The following is an 18,585-nucleotide window of genomic DNA, read 5'->3' on the forward strand; positions in this document are numbered from 1 at the left end:
AGGCCAGCCTGCTCTACAGAGCGAGTTCCAGGACAGGCACCAAAGTTACACAGAAAAAACCTGTCTCAAAAACAAATATCCAAAAAAAGCCTTTAAAAATTAAAACAAAGCAAATACAGATAGCTGAAGTTAGACTGTAAGATGATGCTGTGTCACCATCAATCAATACCAAAGGAGAAAAAGGATAAATGAAGACAAGACAGAGCCAAGCATCCAGCTATTCAGTTTATACATGCTACTTAGTTTAATCATCACAATAATCCCAAGACACAGGCCTCCCCATTTTACAGATGGGGAAACTAAGAGTCATAAACTCCAAGCAATTTTCTCAAAACAGTAAGGATGAAATCTAGCTTTCATGTTTTTATATATATTTTTTATTTTATAATTAACTTAATTTCACATATCAGCCAGATTTCCCCGTCCTCCCTCCTCCTACCCCCTAGCCCTCCCCCCCAATCCACCCCCATTCCCATCTCCTCCAAGGCAAGGTCTCCCCTAGGGAGTCAGCCCAGCCTGGTAGACTCAGCCTAGGCAGGTCCTGTCCCCTCCTCCCTACTCCAAGGTTGAGCAAAGTGTCCCAGCATAGGCCCCAGGCTCCAAAAAGCCAGCTCATGCACTGAGGACAGGTCCCAGCTCTACTGCCTGGGGGCCTCCCAAACAGTTCAAGCTAATCAACTGTCTCACTTATCCAGAGGGCCTCATCCAGTTCCATAGGAGCTTCTCAGCCATTGGTTCACAGTTGATGAGTTTCCATTAGTTTGGCTATTTGTCCCTGTGATTTTTCCAATCATGGTCTCAATATCTCTCGCTCATACAATCCCTCCTCTCTCTCACCGATTGGTCTCCCCAAGCTCCACCTGGGGCTCCCCGTGGATCTCTGCATCTGCTTCCATCAGACACTGGATGAGAGTTCTATCATGACAGCCAGGGTGTTCAGTCATCCGATCAGCAGAGCAGGTCAACTCAGGCACTCTCTCGACCATTGCCAGTAGTCTATAGTGAAGGTATCTTTGTGAATTTCTGGGACCTCTCTAGCACTCTGCTTCTTCCTATTCCCCTGGGGACTTCATTCATCATGGTATCTCCCTCTCTGTTCTCCCACTCTGCTCCTGATCCAGCTGGGACCTCCCGTCATGTTTTCATTTTTTGCTTACTTTTAACTGACATATTAAAATACAAAATTATACATGCTAATGAGATACCCAGTGATGGTTTTATACATGTTTACCTTCTATAATGTCTTTAAACATTATAGCATTTATGAGATAACTAACATAAATAAGGAATCATTCATATAATCTATCATTTAAAAATGAAAATTTTTTTTTAAATTCTTTCTTCTAGCGGGGCGGTGGTGGCACACGCCTTTAATCCCAGTACTCGGGAGCCAGAGCCAGGTGGATCTCTGTGAGTTCGAGGCCAGCCTGGTCTACAGAGTCAGATCCAGGACAGGAACCAAAACTACACAGAGAAACCCTGTTTTGAAAAAAAAAAATTCTTTCTTCTTCCTTTTGGAAAAACATGCTGCAGCATGGTATCTACAGCCATCCCATTATGCAGTTTCTTACTCCTACTGAGCTGCACCTACGTCTTCCTGGATCAACCTAGAGCTAGGGTTAGACCTAAGTTTGCCTCTCTCTCGTTATAGTCTCTTCCGGCTATGCCAGTTCCCTTGAAAAATACCTTTAAGAAAAGTCATTTTTTTTAATGGTGGTTTTGCTTATCAGAGACATGAGGTTAATTATCTCACCTCGTTTCTTTGCATTCTTCAGTTACACAGATTTAGCCTATGTACCTGAAAAGTGGGAGTAAAAATGCATGCAAGGAGGCTTTTTAGAAAAATAAGCTCTGTACTCTGTTGTAGCTCTCTATCTCCTTGTCTAAAGCAGAGTGCAGGCTGCCTAGCAACCAAGCTAATGGCGTCCTTTTTTGGGGGCATTAATTATCTTATGTTTTGCACAAGTTCAAAGGATTTGAATCAAATAACTAGAGTGCAAGGTCTGAGTTTTTTTATATCAACAGATGTGTTCGTATATATGCACACCACACACACACACACACACACACACACACATGCACGCACACACATACCTCTTCTTCCCTGAATCCAATGACTAAAGGAGAAAGATGACTTCTCAGATTGTATTTATATGATGCTGTATCACTGCCTTCAAAGGCACAAAAATTAACAACCAGAACCTTTGTGTATAACTACAACACAAAATGACTGATCTGAGCAACTCCCTTAGCAAATTCAGGGAGTCCTGTAATTCCTGACTGCAATGAGCACTTGTTTTCAGGTGTTTGTATCCCCTATAAGAGAGCTTCCTAAGAGACACAGCGGTGGTGATGCAGAACAGTCCAGTACTATCCGTACTTTTGTGAGTCAGTTTTCTTAAAAGAAAAACAATCTGAGAAATCTTTGCTATCGAGGCAAGAAATCATATGTAATCCTAAATTTCATCTGAATCACTTTTTCATAGAGAAACAACCAATAGGACAAAAAAATAAAAGCTGGTAAGACTCCTAGCAATAAATAGTGAGAGGTGCCTGAGCTGGCCTTCCCCTGTAGTCAGATTGGTGACTACCCTAATTGTCATCATAGAACATATATCAAGTAACTGATGGAAGCAGATGCAGAGATCCACAGCTAAGTACTGGGCTAAACTCCTAGAGTGCTGCTGAAGAGAGGGAGGGATGATATAAGCAAGGGAGAGGTCAAGATCACGATGGAAAAAAACCACAGAGACAGCTGACCCGAGCTGGTGGGAGCCCATGGACTCTGGACTGACAGCTGGGGAATATGCATGGGACTGAACTAGTTCCTCTGAATGTGGGTGACAGTTGTGTGGCTTGATCTGTTTGTGGGGCCCCTGGCAGTGGGTCCAGGATTTATCCCAGGTGCATGAACTGGCTTTTTGCAGCCCATTCCCTATGGAGGAACACCTTGCTCAGTCTTGATGCAGGGGGAGGGGCTAGGCCCTGCCTCAACTTGGTAGCCAGACTTTGTTGACTCCCCAAGGAAGGCCTTACCCTCCCTGAGAAGTGGATAGGGGACTGGATAGGGAGAAGTGGGGAGCAGAAGTGGGGAACTGTGGTTGGTATGTAAAATTTAAAAAATAAATAAATAAAAAGAAAAGAGAAGTGAGAAAAAGCTGAATTAACAGCATGTCATTGGGGAATGTGAGAATTAGACACAATCTCCCTTCTTCTTGGCTAACTGAATTTCAGTTTTGTTCATACTGTTGGCAACTATAGACTATATCACAGTGGTCATATTCCTCTCTCCAGATTATTGTGACAAAGAAGGTCTGGGGAAAGTCTACATGGATAACTTCTGAGGGATATTTTCTGTCTTCAACAGAGATACAAGAACAGAACATTCCTGTTTTGCATTTCTGAACATCTATACCTGTGTATAATGTCTGGAACTGTAGCAGTCATTTGTGGACCTTAAGGTGATTTGCAAAGTGCTAACAGTGAAAAACTGGATGACATTATTGATTTGCTGGACTGATCACCACTTGAGCTCTCTGTTTCACATTTTGCAAAATAACAATTATTAAAGACAACACCTGTTGAGTCCTCTGTTATTTATAGTGAAAATCAATAGCACTGATATAATATCCTTAATAAATTCTTGAACTTTGAAATTTATCCATATGACATTCTAACTGCCTTTGAAAATGCTTACTGTCTGTGTCTAACTTCCAACCTATAGAAACTACCACATGGGCTGGAAGTGGGTGCACATAACTCAAATTTTCACATTTGGGAAATAGGAGCAAGAGGATTGCAAGTCCCAGGCCAGCATCTGCTATAATGAGGCCTTGTCCAGAAAGAAAGAAAAGAAAGAAAGAAAGAAAGGGAGGAAGGAAGGAAGGAAGGGAAGAGAGAGAGAGAGAGAGAGAGAGAGAGAGAGAGAGAGAGAGAGAGAAAGGAAGGAAGGAAGGAAGGAAGGAAGGAAGGAAGGAAGGAAGGAAGGAAGGAAGGAAGGAAGGAAGGAAGGAAGGAGAAAGAAGAGGAAGAAAAAGAAAGAAAAAAGAAAGAAAGAGAGAGAGAAAGAGAGAGAAAGAAAGAAAAGAAAGAAAGAAAGAAAGAAAGAAAGGAAGGAAGGAAGGAAGGAAGGAAGGAAGGAAGAAGGAAGGAAGGAAAGGAAGGAAGGAAGGAAGGAAGGAGGGCTGGGGCAGGGAGGGAAAGGCAGAAAGACAGGAAGGAAGAAAGGAAGGGAGGGAAAGAGGAGGGAGGGAGATAAGGAAGGGAGGAAGGAAGGAGGGTAGGAAAGAAGGAAGTGACAGAAGCAGGGAGGGAGGGAGGGAGGGAGAAAGGAAAGGAGGGAGGGAAGAATAGAGAGGAGAAGCTTCCATGTGTATTTCTCTAGCACAAACAACTCCTTTGTTTTCCTGTCTTCCTCTTTCTTCTGTTTTTGCTCTCTACACACTTCTCTACCTTCTTCCCCTTCCACTCCTTTTTATTTCTCCAGCCTTTAGTGACTTTAACCTTTATGTATGTATGTATGTATGTATGTATGTATGTATGTATGTATGTATTGTGTGTGTGTGTGAGTGTGTGAGTATGTGTGTGTGTAGGTGTGTGTGTGTGTGTGTGTGTGTGTGTGTGTTTATAAAACCTAAGTAGAACCTGCTCAATTTGTATAATGTTCCTTGTTCCTTGTAGGTATGTTTTCAGGGCTCACCATTTGGCACTAGACAACTGACTGGTGTCCTTCCTGGGGAAAACCACATCTCCTGCTCCCAAGCTTTCCTCTGTTGCTTATAGTTACAGCCCACTGTCTTGTCTTGCTGGTGAATTGGTTCCAAACTTGGATCACAAGAAAGACTTCTATTTTATTAGCTCCCCTTGAACAGCCCCAGCATATGTTAAAATATGTTTTGGTTTCCTAGTTTCTAGTTACCAGAGAGAAGAGAAAGCTGGCAGAATTGGGGAAATGTTGGCAGCTATTCATCTGACAGGGACTTCTCAGAATATGTGGTAAGGGGGAAAAAAGTCATTCATTTTCTCAATATATATATATATATATATATATATTCTTGGCTTATGCCAACTTGTGAGTGTGCACTTACTTGATGTGAATCAAGCTTGTCAGGAATTTCTCCACTGGCTGCTGCTTCTGAATAGGCTTCATAGAAGGTCTTTTCATGGGAGTCCATTGTAATAGTCAACACGGCATCGTAGGCTTCGCGGAGTTTTTGATTGTTCCTCAGGACTTGGTAGGGGGTGTGCTTATAAGGTAAGCTGTAGAGCAGCACGTCATAGGGGACAAAGACGTAAGTCCCATCAGTCATTTTCAGATCATGAGCCAATTCCAAGAAGTGTGTCTGAGTCTCTCCCCCAATCAAGGCTGAATGCATACACATGATGATTACTGAAACCAGGGGGGAAAAGGTTATGGTAGTAAAACGTAGAGGCAGAAACCAAACAAGAGAAATAAATAAATGTGTTCCAACCAATCACTTAGAAATGATTCCTTTCCTATGCCCACGGGATGAACAAGATACTGAGGTCCTAAGTTAAGGCTGAATAAGTTGCATGTAGAGGCAAGAAGGACGTGTCTACAGGCTGCAGAGCCTAATTCTAAAGAGGAACAATAGTATAACTTGGGGGCAGAAAACTAAGAGTCCCTAAGGTTGAAAGGCCTATCGAGGTTATACACTGATAGTGCTAAGTATAGCTGTGTACTTCTGGGTAAATGACTTATCCTCACTGAGCCTCCAGATGGCAACACTTCATGAAGAGGTAGTAATAATGTAAGGAGAAAACTCATAAGGTGGGTCTAGTATCTACTCTTGTATCTAAGAAGGATAGATGGGGAGAGAGGCCCATAGTCACTATGGCTTTCTGCTGTCCACTCATTACAAACACGCACTCCAGCATATTTTGACTAATGTCCCCTGCTCTTACCAAAAGCCATTATAGACCATGAATGGCACTAACACATACTCATCCATAAATGCCACTAATATTGTGGATGATATGTTCAATTTTTTTCAATCTAACTTCCCTATAATTGGAATTACTTCGCACTCAATTTAATTCTTTCTAGACTTATGAAACTATGTTGTTTGGCAAGGCTATGCTAGAATGGGCTGGATTAGAGGGGGCCACGGTTGAAGAATGGCAGCTAGATCATGAGACCGAAAGTCTTATATCCAATTTTGTCCTTGGCATGCTAAATGAGTTTAGTTTAAGCCCACTTGTGCTTCAGTGCCCACATCTTTAAAATGCAGATTCCAATGCATTTCACAGGTACATTGAGTAGTTTAATTACATAATGCCTGGCAAGTACTCTGAGCTCCTTGAAGAAAAGCAGAAGGCCTATCACCACTGGTAAATATTAATTATACATGCTTCTATGGAACCTTTAACCTGAGGAACTAAGTGCTTAGCTGCTTTCAATGACTGGTCTTTGGCCTTACCGTATTGCTTCGTGTGTTTTCAAAAGCTTTCTTTACACTTTTTAAATACTCCTGAAAAGTTTTGCTTTGGCACTAGAGCTGCCACTCCTCAATTATAAGCCACCCGGTAACTTTTAAAGTAGATTTTTTGATTGTTTGTTTGTTTTTCGAGATAGGTTTTCTCTGCGCAGCTCTGGCTATCCTGGAATTCTCTCTGTAGACCAGGCTAACCTCAGACTCAGAAATCTGCCTGCCTCTGTCTCCTGAGTGCTGGGAGTAAAGGCGTGTGGCTTAAACTGCTGGCTTGAGATGGATATTAAAGATACACACACAAAAACATACATACAACTCAGCCAAACGAGTTTTTAAATGACCACTGGTTCCTGGAAAATAAATACTTTAAGAGGATCTACGTGTATCCCAATGCTCAGACCTTCCTTTGAATGCTCTAAGGAGATCTTTGGAGTGATCTCATGAGCCACACAAAGAATTCAACTTCAGCTGTAGATAACCACACACTATAGAATGGGAAAATATGGCACCAGAGAGGTTTGGCAAGTCAAGAGTTGGGCTTAGGAAGAGAAATGAAAACTACCATCACCCTCTCTGTTTGACCACACCATCAACCATGAATTCGTTTGATCTAATGAGTCAAGTTGAAGGGGGCAGGGTGAGCTAAACCATGTGCTTTAGTTAGTGGCTAGTTCATCAGTATTCCCGGCCAGGAAGTCAGTGTCGGCATTTCTCCTGACTTGATCAAGGTTATCAAACACGGCTCCATTTAATTCCCTTAAGGAATATTGAAATCACTGCGTGGAAAACATTAAATAGGATGAAGTATTTTGTGTTTATTAAGATACAAATATTTCAGAGCATTCAGTGGGAGCTATTATGACGTGCCATCCAGACACATCCACCTCAGGACTGACACACTCCCCCAGCTGCTGAGAATGTTAGCTTGTGATAGCTAATGCCTCACCAATAATTAACCTCAGCTGAAGAGAGCCGCCTCTCACAAGGTCACAAGCCTTTAGCAGTGAACTGAAGCTGGCGGGGGTTGACTCACACGGAGCCTATGGTTACATTTTCTGGACATCTGTAAGCCAGTAAACAACATGTTATTAGCTTGAAATTGGCCATAGTGAAGGTGATTTACTCTATGGAAATCAGCAAACTACAAATCAGGGCTTTCTCATTCCTGGGAAGAGGCTTGCTAAAACAATTATTAGCACATTGTACCCGTTCTTTGAGTCAGCCTACACCTAATGAGCAATTTACACGGAGTTGTCCCAGCTCCAGAGCACCCCTTAAGGATTGGGTGAGGCCTTTGTTGCTAATTCTTCCCACCTAATTTTCTAGCTTTCTCTTCCTCATGAGTGTTATACTTGAAAATAATCACCAATAAACTTCATGCACTCAAAGTTACATCTAACACCAACTTCAAGCCACCCTATATCCTAAACTGGCTTCTATTTGTTGCCTTAGTTTGTATATGACAGCTTCTTCTATGAAACTGTGGACTTCTTTGGGTCAGAGACTGGGTCCTTTTTATCTTTGCACCTGGATACACACACACACACACACACACACACACACACACACACACACACTCACACACACACACTCACACGTGCACACATACCCACGCACACACAATTGTTTAGATGAACACTTGCATGCTAGCAAATTCCTGGGAGAAAAGAGTCTGCATTCATGTATTTTTTAAGGGTTCTATGAGGTATATGAGACATGGACATATTTGCATTACTAAGAAAGCAGAACAATAGGAAGATATACTCTTGGGTAAGTAGATACTCGCAAGCTTATATTTAATGCCAAGTGCCATTATCTTACCCCTCAATCTGATTCTCTTTTTTCATTGCCACATATAAATGACATTTTTTTAAAAAGGGAGTCCAAATTTCCAAAACTAGGAAGACTATTTAAGAGTATCTAACTCAACCTTTCCCTCTCATTTTTAGCTGAAAAAATGGAAACCTTGAGAGGGTTAATGATCTCAGGCCTCTATTTTTGCAAGGCAAGAACTTGCCATTGAACACAATTAAAGTGGAAAGCATAAACACTGAATTCAAACAACAGCATCTTAATTTAATAGATTGAGTGCTTCATGCACAGGGATTTATGGACGCATCTGTTCTACGAGATGGTTTTCACTAAATAGCTTTTATTATCTCAAAATTACATTCATTAAAATGGGATTTGACCTCTAAGTTGTTGTCAGAAAAGGATTAGTATACAGAAAACTTAAATCCTAGACAAGGTTTAGGTCAACAGGTGGTCACCAAGTAATATTAATTTGTAAGTTTCCATCTTGATTGTTAACAGTCAAGCCCTTCTATAGCCAAAACAAGGACCAGAAAACACCCCCTCCGGAGATCATATCTTACAAGAATGATAGGAGCACTTTCTCTGGTACATGTGCACTCCACTTGAGCTGCCTAGCAACCAAATCTTCAGACTGCGGCGCTGCCTGGGGTAAGCTATGTAGGACCTTCTCTCACTTTCCCTGTTTCTAGAAAGGACTATCATGAAAACCCAGGGATAGCCAGTCCCTGGCGTCCTCAACTCTTCTTTCTCTTCCTATAAGAAAGTCTCTACCCACTATTTCCTTGAGATAGATTGTTTGTATTCTTCAGAGGGCAAAACTTTCAGACACTGTTCTGCATGCCTATGATCCCAGGACGAGAGAGAAGTGGGCAGGATGCTCTTGATGAAGTGTTGCAGTGCATGGCCATCCTGAACTATACATAACAAGTTCAAGGTTAGCCTGAGATACACAGGAAGGCCTCGTCTAAAACAAAACAAAAGAAACCAAATATCCAGCAGTTCTCACTTTATCTCACAGACACACTGACTATAGAATCCTCTGTGGAGAAAACAGGGGTCTGGTTTTCACACCTTGTGAGATGGGATTGGTTCCATGAACTAGTCCTAAAGAAGCCTTTGCGACCATACTCACGTTCGTGAAACCTCAATGAACAGAAACCCCTATTCTTCTGCCCTCCACCTGCATTTGGGACTTCGGTGTGCTGTTTTCTTCCCCTGCCATTCATTTTAGCCTATTTCAGTTTAATGATTTGCTAAGACTGAAGGGAGAGCAGAGCACAGGAGGGGAGAGGCAGAGAGGACACAGAGCGGAGGAAGCTTAGAGGCTTCCTCTAGTGCTGGGTCTTCAATGATTTGACCATTGCTGAGAGTGGATCTGCTCATAAGGGCAAGCGGTCTTCTCACCGTTTATATTTATGCACACTTAAATTTATCGATAGGGAACTCTATACTAAAATCCCTAACAGGACTAACACCCTTCACCCCAGTACGGCCAACATCACTGTCATTAGTGTTGGAAACGGGGCTTAAACCTGGCACACTTGGAAGCACTTAAAATCATTTCATCATTTCATTCTTTCCTAGAATTAAGAAAGAATAACAGAAACCATATGTATGCAGAGAACACGGACTCCCTAGTGCATGTGTTTTATGAGCACATCTCAAGAAGAGAGGAAGTGATGAAGTCCTTTTACAGTGATGTTAATGGGTCAGCAGGGTGAGCATCACTTGGGGACTTACTAGAAATCCATATTCTGGACCACACCCCAGCTTCTCTGAATCAGAAACTTTGGAGAAGGAACTTAGCAAAGTGTTTGAAGAAGCCCTTAGGGAAGTCCTGATGCTCACTTAGATTTGAGAGCCACTACGTCAGATAATCCTGAAGACACATACCTCAGCTGTCCCATTCACTAGCTGTGAACACCAGGCAAGTTTCTTACCCTTCTGCCTCAGAGGTCTTACCCATAGAAATAGAAAAGAGTCATCAGCGTTAGTTTATAGGGGCATTGAAAGAATTGAATGAAGCAGTCCATGTAAAGTCCTTTAAAAATGCCTAGGATATAATAAATTCTCCATAAATACTAGGGGTTATCAGTTATTCCTTTATGTGCAAGGATGTAATCAATGTAAAGAAGCTGGTCAGGCCCTGGCTATAAAGACAGAAAACTGTATTTAGTTTGAGGAGAACAAGAGAAGGCCATTTTGACTGCCACAATAAAGCAATTCCCATTTGGAAAGATTTAAAGGAAACCCCAAATGGTGGACAACCAGGTAAACTCAAATTGAAAGGATTGCCAACTAAGAAGACAGGAGGGATTGAAATCATCATTTGAAAAGTCCTCTGCCAGCTCGAGGTAAGGCCTCCTGCTGGCCTTTGTAGGAATAAGAAAAGGAACCCTCCTGGGTAGATGCAATTCCTCAGGTGCTTTGCATGGCCAGTGAATGCTCCTTTGTGCCAAGGGACAAAAATCTCCAGCAGGGCTCATGTTTGGAGGAGCAGAGAGTGGATGGAATTTAGACCCCCATATCCACTCTGCTAGGTTCCCAGGCACAGGGCCCACACAGTATTCCTGACTGCAAACTGAGGTTTTTGTCTTTGATTAACACCTCCACTTGACTTTGTTAGAAATACAGATGTAAAGGTTATTGGCAATCGCTTCCAAGATTTAAAAGAAATGAGCTGATAACCTTGAAAAGGCTGAATCCCCCTACTCTGAGGCTTTATTGCCCCTATCATCTGGTGTTAACAATGCCTACACCTATCTACTTGCTCTTGTGAGCATCACAGATATTGTAAACTTCGAAGAAGAAAAAAAAAGACAAAAAACCCAACTCCTGCAAAGTACTAACAATGAGATGGTCAGTGTGTAAATACCTTGTAAACTGTAGAGCGCTGCTTACATGTAAGGTAGAACGAATAATGGTTTCTTTTGTTGTCTCTGTGACCCAACATCTAATAAAGCCTCTGCTCTTTCCCTTTCTAAAAGTCTGTAGCTATATTATTGTCACTCTACTGTTTAATTGACCATCGCCTCCATGCTGTGTAAACATGATTCAGACTTGTTTCTGAGAAAGACACTTCCTCTAACTCCAGTGAAGCACCAGTCATCTGGCCTAATTGGAAACATTCATTTACAAGAGACAGAAGTGGCATATGGACCAAAGCCTGCTCTTCTCTCCCCTCCATCCCTATTACCATCACCAGTCCCACCAGCCACAGCCACTGTCACACAGGAGCGCCATCACTGTTACTGTGAGCCAACCTTCCCACTACTACCAGATCTCTTCCCAGGAAGGGGTCCCTTCCCACTGTAGTCTGTGTCCCATGGAGTTACTTGATCATCCCATGGAGAACTCCCGTCTTGGGTCACAACACTTGGAGCTCTTGCTTTCTCAGCCTAACAAGACCTATTTTCTCTTCTGCCGCTGCCACATCTCACCTACCAGTCGGCACAGACTCAAATCCCAACACTAAACTGTACCAGTTGTGGGAGCCACATACTCCTCTGCCCACTCTACACAGAGAGACATGCAATCACACTCAGTCTACAGTCCAGCTTACAGCCCAATTTCTCTGCTTCCACACCCAATCACATCGTAACTCACATCAGTGAGGTCCCGGGACACCTCATCTGAGTTTGCTTATGTTTGTCAGAAACAGAGGAAAATAATCCAGGAGCACAGAAATTTATCTTTACCCCCGATATTGTGTCTTTCAGAGTCCTCCTCCTCCTCCTCCTCCGCCTCCTCCTCCTCCACCACCTGCTACTGTCAACCTTCTTACAATAGGGGCTTTCATTGCTCCTTAAACAGTCTCTGTTGAGGTCTCCTCATTCTCAAAATTCCCATGCCTTTAGTGGGCCGATTCATATCATCATCAAACAGACATTCAGACTAAACAAAGGTTAAGGCAAGGATGACTGGTCACTTCAAATGATGAACATTTATTTGCATTCTAATTACCATAAAGGCAGTGCCTCTGAAGTCTGCTTGTGCTTTAGAAGTACCTGGGAAGCTACTTAAAAGACCTTTGCTAGTGGGCCCACCACAGGCCAGTTCAATTCAAGTCTCTGGAGGTAGCTTCAGTCATTTTGAAAAGATGCCCAGGTAATTCTAGTGGTCAGCTAATGCAAGAACTCTTGAAAAAAAAAGAGGTAGGCTTCCAATGGTAAGACAATAAGATGCATGTTTGGTACCTCTCTACCTCAAAGGCACTGGTGGTGGTTAACACTCAATACTAATTCCTCTCAGGGGCCTGGATTTCTTTCACATTTCATGATCGGGACCAAAATATGAGTATAGTATTTAGAATGAGTGGGATACGACACACCCATGGAAGGTAAACTCCTAAGAGACATAGGACTTCATGAAGCTCTCTAACTTACTATAAAGTTCTGATATATGTTGTTTTGTTTCTAGCATGGCTCTTCTCTGGAAACAATTTTCTATTTTTAAAAATAAGTCTGTGCTCGGCAAGTACTACATTCTGTTATGAAGTAATCAGAGCCACACTGACCGCCTAACACCGAAGATTTTATAGACTGGAGTTTACAGACTGGAGGACTACTGTAGATCCTGGAACTAAATCTTCTGGCCTTCATCTGCCCGCAACGATCATAATTAAGGTCCAATAGTGGAGACACTTGAAATTTAAAATGGATTCTGGCTACAAGCCAGGCCTAAGATGAACCGTTCTCTAGCAAGTCCATTGTTGCGTTAAAGAAATGAATGGGGACCAGGACTAATCCTAGAAGCAATCAGTTTGACAAGTGGTTTCTGAGCTACAGGTCCCGAAGTGATGGAATGGCTGCAGTTTGACAATGGGCATTGTTCCCATATATCACTGCCACTTCCAGAGGAAGGTAAAGAGGAGATTTCTTTTACAAACCAAATAAAGTGGATGGAAAAGAAAATATCAAAAGCAAGTGTCAAAAATGTAAGAAAAAAAAGAAAAAAGATCTGATTCTAAAGAACAAGGAAGGCTCCCTCCCCAAATCAACTCAAATCCTGTTAGTAATTGCAGCTTCCGTGAGTCAAGTCCTCTGTGGTACATTTTGCCTATTTCCTCTGCAAGAATCATTTCTGAGCACAAAGCTTCCCTTGAAATGAGAGGCATATTAACACAAAACCTGCTTTGCAATGTTTCATCATCACCTAAGTGCCCTCCATACCAATGAGCTCCATGCTGCAGGCACAAGAATCCCACTTTAGGAGAAGAGAGGTTCTAAGTGAGATGTGATGACGCACGATACTGGGCACCTATGAAGGGACGACTCAGAAGAGAGTCAAAAGCAGATCTCCACTCCATGATTTAAAAAACAAAAAACAAACAAAAAAAAAAAAAAACAGACAAAAACGAAAGCACAAGAGTGCATTGTTGTGGTCCTCAGAACAAAGACAAGGTGTGGCTGCATCCTCTTGATGCCATTCTTCTACACCAGCTGCTGAGATCAGGTGCTGGTGCACAAGGGTATTTTGACCCTTCTCAAAATCCCTATTAAGTTCCTAAGATTGGCTCTGCTGAAGTCACATTCTTGGGGTTTGAGTATCTGTGAGGAAGGCATGCACATAAAGAACTAGGAAATATATGCGAGCCTAGAGTATGAAGGCAGAAAACCTTTTAGAGATTGTCATGTTTAAACCACATTTAAACCCCAGCCGGGGAGCAAGCACTCACTGCGAATTCTGTCTGCCTGTCGAATCTGCTGCAGAGCTTTCTGAATGCTTTGGCTGTCTTGTCCTGTGGTCAGGACGACCCCTACAGGTAGGCCGTGGCTCTGAAGAGCACTTGAGACTCGATTGGCTGTATGCACCCAAATGTCTTCATCCGAGGAAATAACCCCAGCATGAGCCCACTGGAAATACTTCATGACAGTTACAAGCACCCGGACAGGAGAAGGGAGTGTCCGAGAGAAGGTCGGGTGGCTATGTTTGTTATCTAATTCATGGTTCACACAAGCCCAAGAGAAAATCCCTTTGTCCCAGCTGTTTCCCAAGAGTGAGGCTGCCTCACAGTAGCCAGGGTTGGCAGGTCCAACAAATCCGGAGGCCATCTGCTGGTGGGAAATGAAACTGGAGAGGGCCTTTGGAGTCTGGCAGTCTTCATTAAGAATCACATATTCGAACGAGTAACTCCCGTCAAATGACACGTCCCGGCTGATTCGTTCAATTGCTAAAGCAGCAGCAACCTCAGGCAGGGCCTTTGAGAAGAATGGATCACATGTCCAGGGGCCTATGACCCCTATCTTGTAGGGGAGTGCTCGCACAGACTGTATGAGAGACAACAGGACCAGGAGGCACACGTATTGTAGGAACTTGGAGGACGCAAGGCCATGATGTCCTGACAGTCTACTGGAAATGGTAAACCAGGACAGAAGTTGAGAAAAAGACCAGGGTCCGAGGAACATAGCCTTGCTGCCTTCCAGCAAGCTAATGATGAGATACTGGAGGATTACTCTGCCCTCTGGAGATGGACAGTAGTGTTTCCGAGTGCCTGTCAACCAGAGAGAAAGGTTAGTTACGTGATTTCTGCAGCCTCTCAGGGAAAATCACTTCTGAAATACAGCCTCCAAGTTGAAATCTTTCTTTCTGCACCCCAACCAAAACTTTGCCTCATCCTGTCCTCCTCACCTCTGTAGACAGCATCTTCTCCATCCACTGTTCACTCGCATGTTTCAGTCAAAACCTGTAACTATGGAGGCTCCTTGTTTGCTAGCCTCCACATTCAGTCCACCACCAAGGCCAGTTGATTCAACTTTAATTATAACTGCCCACCTCACAATGTTCTCATGACTACATTAGGTAACATACGGGAAGTGCTTATAACATGGCCTTGATAATCATTAGAATTATATTTGGTGGTGGCGCATGCCTTTAATCCCAGCACTCGGGAGGCAGAGGCAGGCAGATCTCTAGTTCGAGGCTAGCCTGGACTACAGAGTGAGTTCCAGAACAGCCAGGGCTGTTACACAGAGAAATCCTGTGTTTGAAAAACAAAAACAAAAACATATTTAGTGTACTATTATAGTCATGATGGTTTAAAAAATGTCCATGTGCCCCCATACTGCCTTTCTAGAGATAGACAGGTGAAAACAGATAATAGCAACACCAAGGAAAAAGAGCTGTTTGAGGTAGCTCACACAGAAGAAAATGAACAATTGTCTCAACTCAGAGGTGGGGAGAAGAAAGGTGGGGAAAGGAGGAGCAGAGGTAGGGGGATTATAAGCACTCTATATTTCTGGCTGTCATAAAGATGCCTTTTTTGTTTGGTATCTCTGTACTTACAGCATTTTGTACTTTCAAGCACAAGAGAGGAGGCAGAGGAAGAGAGGGAAGAGAGAAGGGAACAGGAGAAGGGAGGAAGAAGAGGAGAGAAAAAGGTGATCTCTCTAGAATATGTGTTGAAAAGCTAAAGGGAGCCAGATAACTGTGAGTCACGGTAGAGAGTCCCATAAGGCTTTCACGGCTTTCCTCTTTGCTGACAATATGGAGAACGAATCAGAGTTTAAAATGTGTGTATGTAGCTGAGCATGGTGGCGCACGCCTTTAATCACAGCACTTGGGAGGCAAAGACAAGAGGTCTCTGTGAGTTCGAGCACAGCCTGGGCTATTACACAGAGCAATCCTATCTCAAAGAAACAAAGTCTACATTAGATTCCAGAATTTCAAAGCATTTCATCTACCTACCTGGATTTATAGAATCAATCAAGGCAAAGGCCGGATGACTAAGAGTTCTATATGTCATGATTTTTCAAACTTCTGACACTGTACATGGCATTGTCATCTACAAAGTTCATGCTCGAGAAATGTGCAATCCTGTTATCCACCCCCAACCACAAAATAATCTTATAACATTTTAATGCATTTAGGATTTGTTTTGGTTGGGCCAACTTCCCAGCTCTCCCTAGCTGCATGTCAGATGTGCCTGCTAGCTGTGGTGTGGACAGTGGGCTGGAAGGCTGGCAAGACCAAGAACAAGACAGTATGGAAGCACCCATATGAGCCATAAGAGACCAAGAGCAGAGGAGAAAAGATGTAATTATAGGAGAATTCAAATGAATTTCTCCCAGATGAAAACAATCAAGGAAAATCTCCGAGAATCCACAAGACTTAAAGGAAACAGGTCATAATGAAGACTTACAAGCCAGTAAGGAAAGAGAGAAGCTTATTGTGTGCATGATGAAGCTTGGAGGATACAGAGCGTTTGTCAGTACCACACTCTAAAATCAAGTAAGTGAAAGACAGCTAGGGGCCCAGGAGACTTAGACCCAGAGAGTAAGGATGCAAGTCTGAGGACCATAATGAGAAAAAATAAATAAATAAGAATGAATTAATGATTTCAAGTCAGCCAAGACGACAAATGCAAAAAGCTTCAGTCTCTGCATCTCTTACCCCCTCTCCTGTTCTTCTTTCTTCATGCTCTGATAAATGTCACATAGTTCTTCTGACGCATCATCTGACAAGCCTAGGATCTGGAAAATACCATGCCTTCTGTGTGGAATCCCTGCTTCTGTTTTCCCATGCTTCCCTTCCAGGCTCTTTTGATGAACTCTACCTTCAAGAACTAACTGAAGTGTTCCCCACTTTGTGCTGCTACCTTAGGCAAACCTCCCAGGTTGAGTTCAATGCACCCATATTCACAACTGTGAGGGAAGGCATTACTCTAGCCCATAGCTCTCTATATTTCTGGCTGTGATAAGGATACAGACCTGACTGATGGCTCTGTACTTACAGATGTCGCAGGGAATAAGCAAGGATGAGGGTAGCAGTGTGGAGAAGAGACCCCACTGGACCAGGAGTTCCTAAAGCCAAGTTCCCAGCAAAGAAAATCAGGTGAGTGTGTGTGAAAGAAAAAAAAACAACAACATTCAAGTTGACTCGAGGCCATGAATGCCCTCAAGAAATAGAATTATACTCACAACTGTGATCACAACATTTAGGAAATTAAGAAAAAAAAAAGACTGCATAGAGTTCAAGGATAGCCCAGTGTACAGACTGAGACCCTGTCTCAAAAGAAAAATTTTAAAAAGAACTATATATATATATATATATATATATATATATATATATATATATATATTAAAAAAACATTAGTTGATCAAGACAGATGATAATGAGGAAAACCATTAGTAAATACTTGCTTGAATCAAATGTCAAAATAATGGCTTGGCTCCCCCCCAATAATCCTGCCTCCAACTCCTAATTTTGTGAGAAACTCTAATTGGGGCACACCTGGTAGATTTTAAAGACCCACCCAACTAGGGTGGCCGACATTCACACTCAAGGGCAGGCTGTTTTAAATGACAGTGGAGGGCAACATGGGAAAGGAAGCCGTTCTGAAAGTAATATGCCGAAGACTGAGGGGTGTGAGGGTCAGAAAGAGACTCCCAACTGCTTTAGGGGTAGAGAAAGGAGCTTCTGGGATGGCTGAAGACTGAAGATCTCAGATCCATTACAAGACTCTGAAAGATAATACGGTCTAATCTCTCTTCCATAAAAGCCCACACCTGGTCTGTGTGCTCTGGTGGAAGCATGTGGGTCAGACACAACCTGAAGGATAAGGTGTGGGCTACAAGCTGACATCTAGTAAACAGTCACGGGCTTCTTTCCGGGCTTCTTCCCAGTCCCAGTGGGAGGGCTCCCCGTTTCAAGTATGTTTTGTGATGAAGATATTGAATTATAAACTCGTAGCTTAGAGGCCCTCACCCTTCCAACCACCACGGGTGGACAATGAAAGCAACTCCATGTGGCGAATGGATCCCTGTTTCCAGGAATAAGGTGAAGAAGCTGCTATCGCTCATATGTGGCTTGTGCGTTACGAAATTCACGATGAAGCATCATCCCTGATGTAATGGTGTTGTGCTAGAACTCTGGAGAGGTAAGCGGGCCTTTAGAGGGACTGACAGGCTTTGGAGGGACATGGTGTTCACAAGGGATGACTAAGTTCTTGGGAGAATGAGTGCATTCTTACAAAGTGAGTCCCTAGTGGTTCGTGCCATGTGATCTCTTAGATGTGTTCCTACCATTTAATGTCACCTGAAATGTTACAGTTCACCACGAGGCCCTCAACGGGTGCAGCTGCAGATCTTGAATTTCCTGTTTCCAAAGCTGTGAGCTTAATAAACATCTTTTTTATAAAGTACTAAGCCTCAGATATGTTGTCATAGCAACACAAAATGGACTATGAAGACAGACAATTGGTTCTTCTAACGCAAATATACCAGTTTTATGAGTTCTTTTCCATAACCTGTAGATTTAAATTAGAAATCAGCACCCAGAATAATAAAGGCTAAAATGTACTGAGTTCTTAGTATGCGAA

General features: G+C 42.8%; 1 protein-coding gene across 1 annotated transcript in view; it reads right to left on the reverse strand.

Moving 5' to 3' along the window:
• Gucy2f (guanylate cyclase 2F, retinal) overlaps nucleotides 1–14,753 on the reverse strand; it is an 85,288-nt gene extending 70,535 nt beyond the window's left edge. Inside the window, exons 1-2 of the mRNA XM_028876901.2 lie at nucleotides 13,945–14,753; nucleotides 5,088–5,389 (exon numbers count right to left, since the gene is read on the reverse strand). Coding sequence (XP_028732734.1) covers nucleotides 5,088–5,389; nucleotides 13,945–14,674 — 1,032 coding nt within the window. The 5' untranslated portion in view covers nucleotides 14,675–14,753. The remainder of the gene's footprint in view (nucleotides 1–5,087; nucleotides 5,390–13,944) is intronic.
• Nucleotides 14,754–18,585: the final 3,832 nt, after the last annotated feature.

Source organism: Peromyscus leucopus, chromosome X, assembly GCF_004664715.2.
Source record: "Peromyscus leucopus breed LL Stock chromosome X, UCI_PerLeu_2.1, whole genome shotgun sequence".
Lineage (NCBI taxonomy): Eukaryota > Metazoa > Chordata > Mammalia > Rodentia > Cricetidae > Peromyscus > Peromyscus leucopus.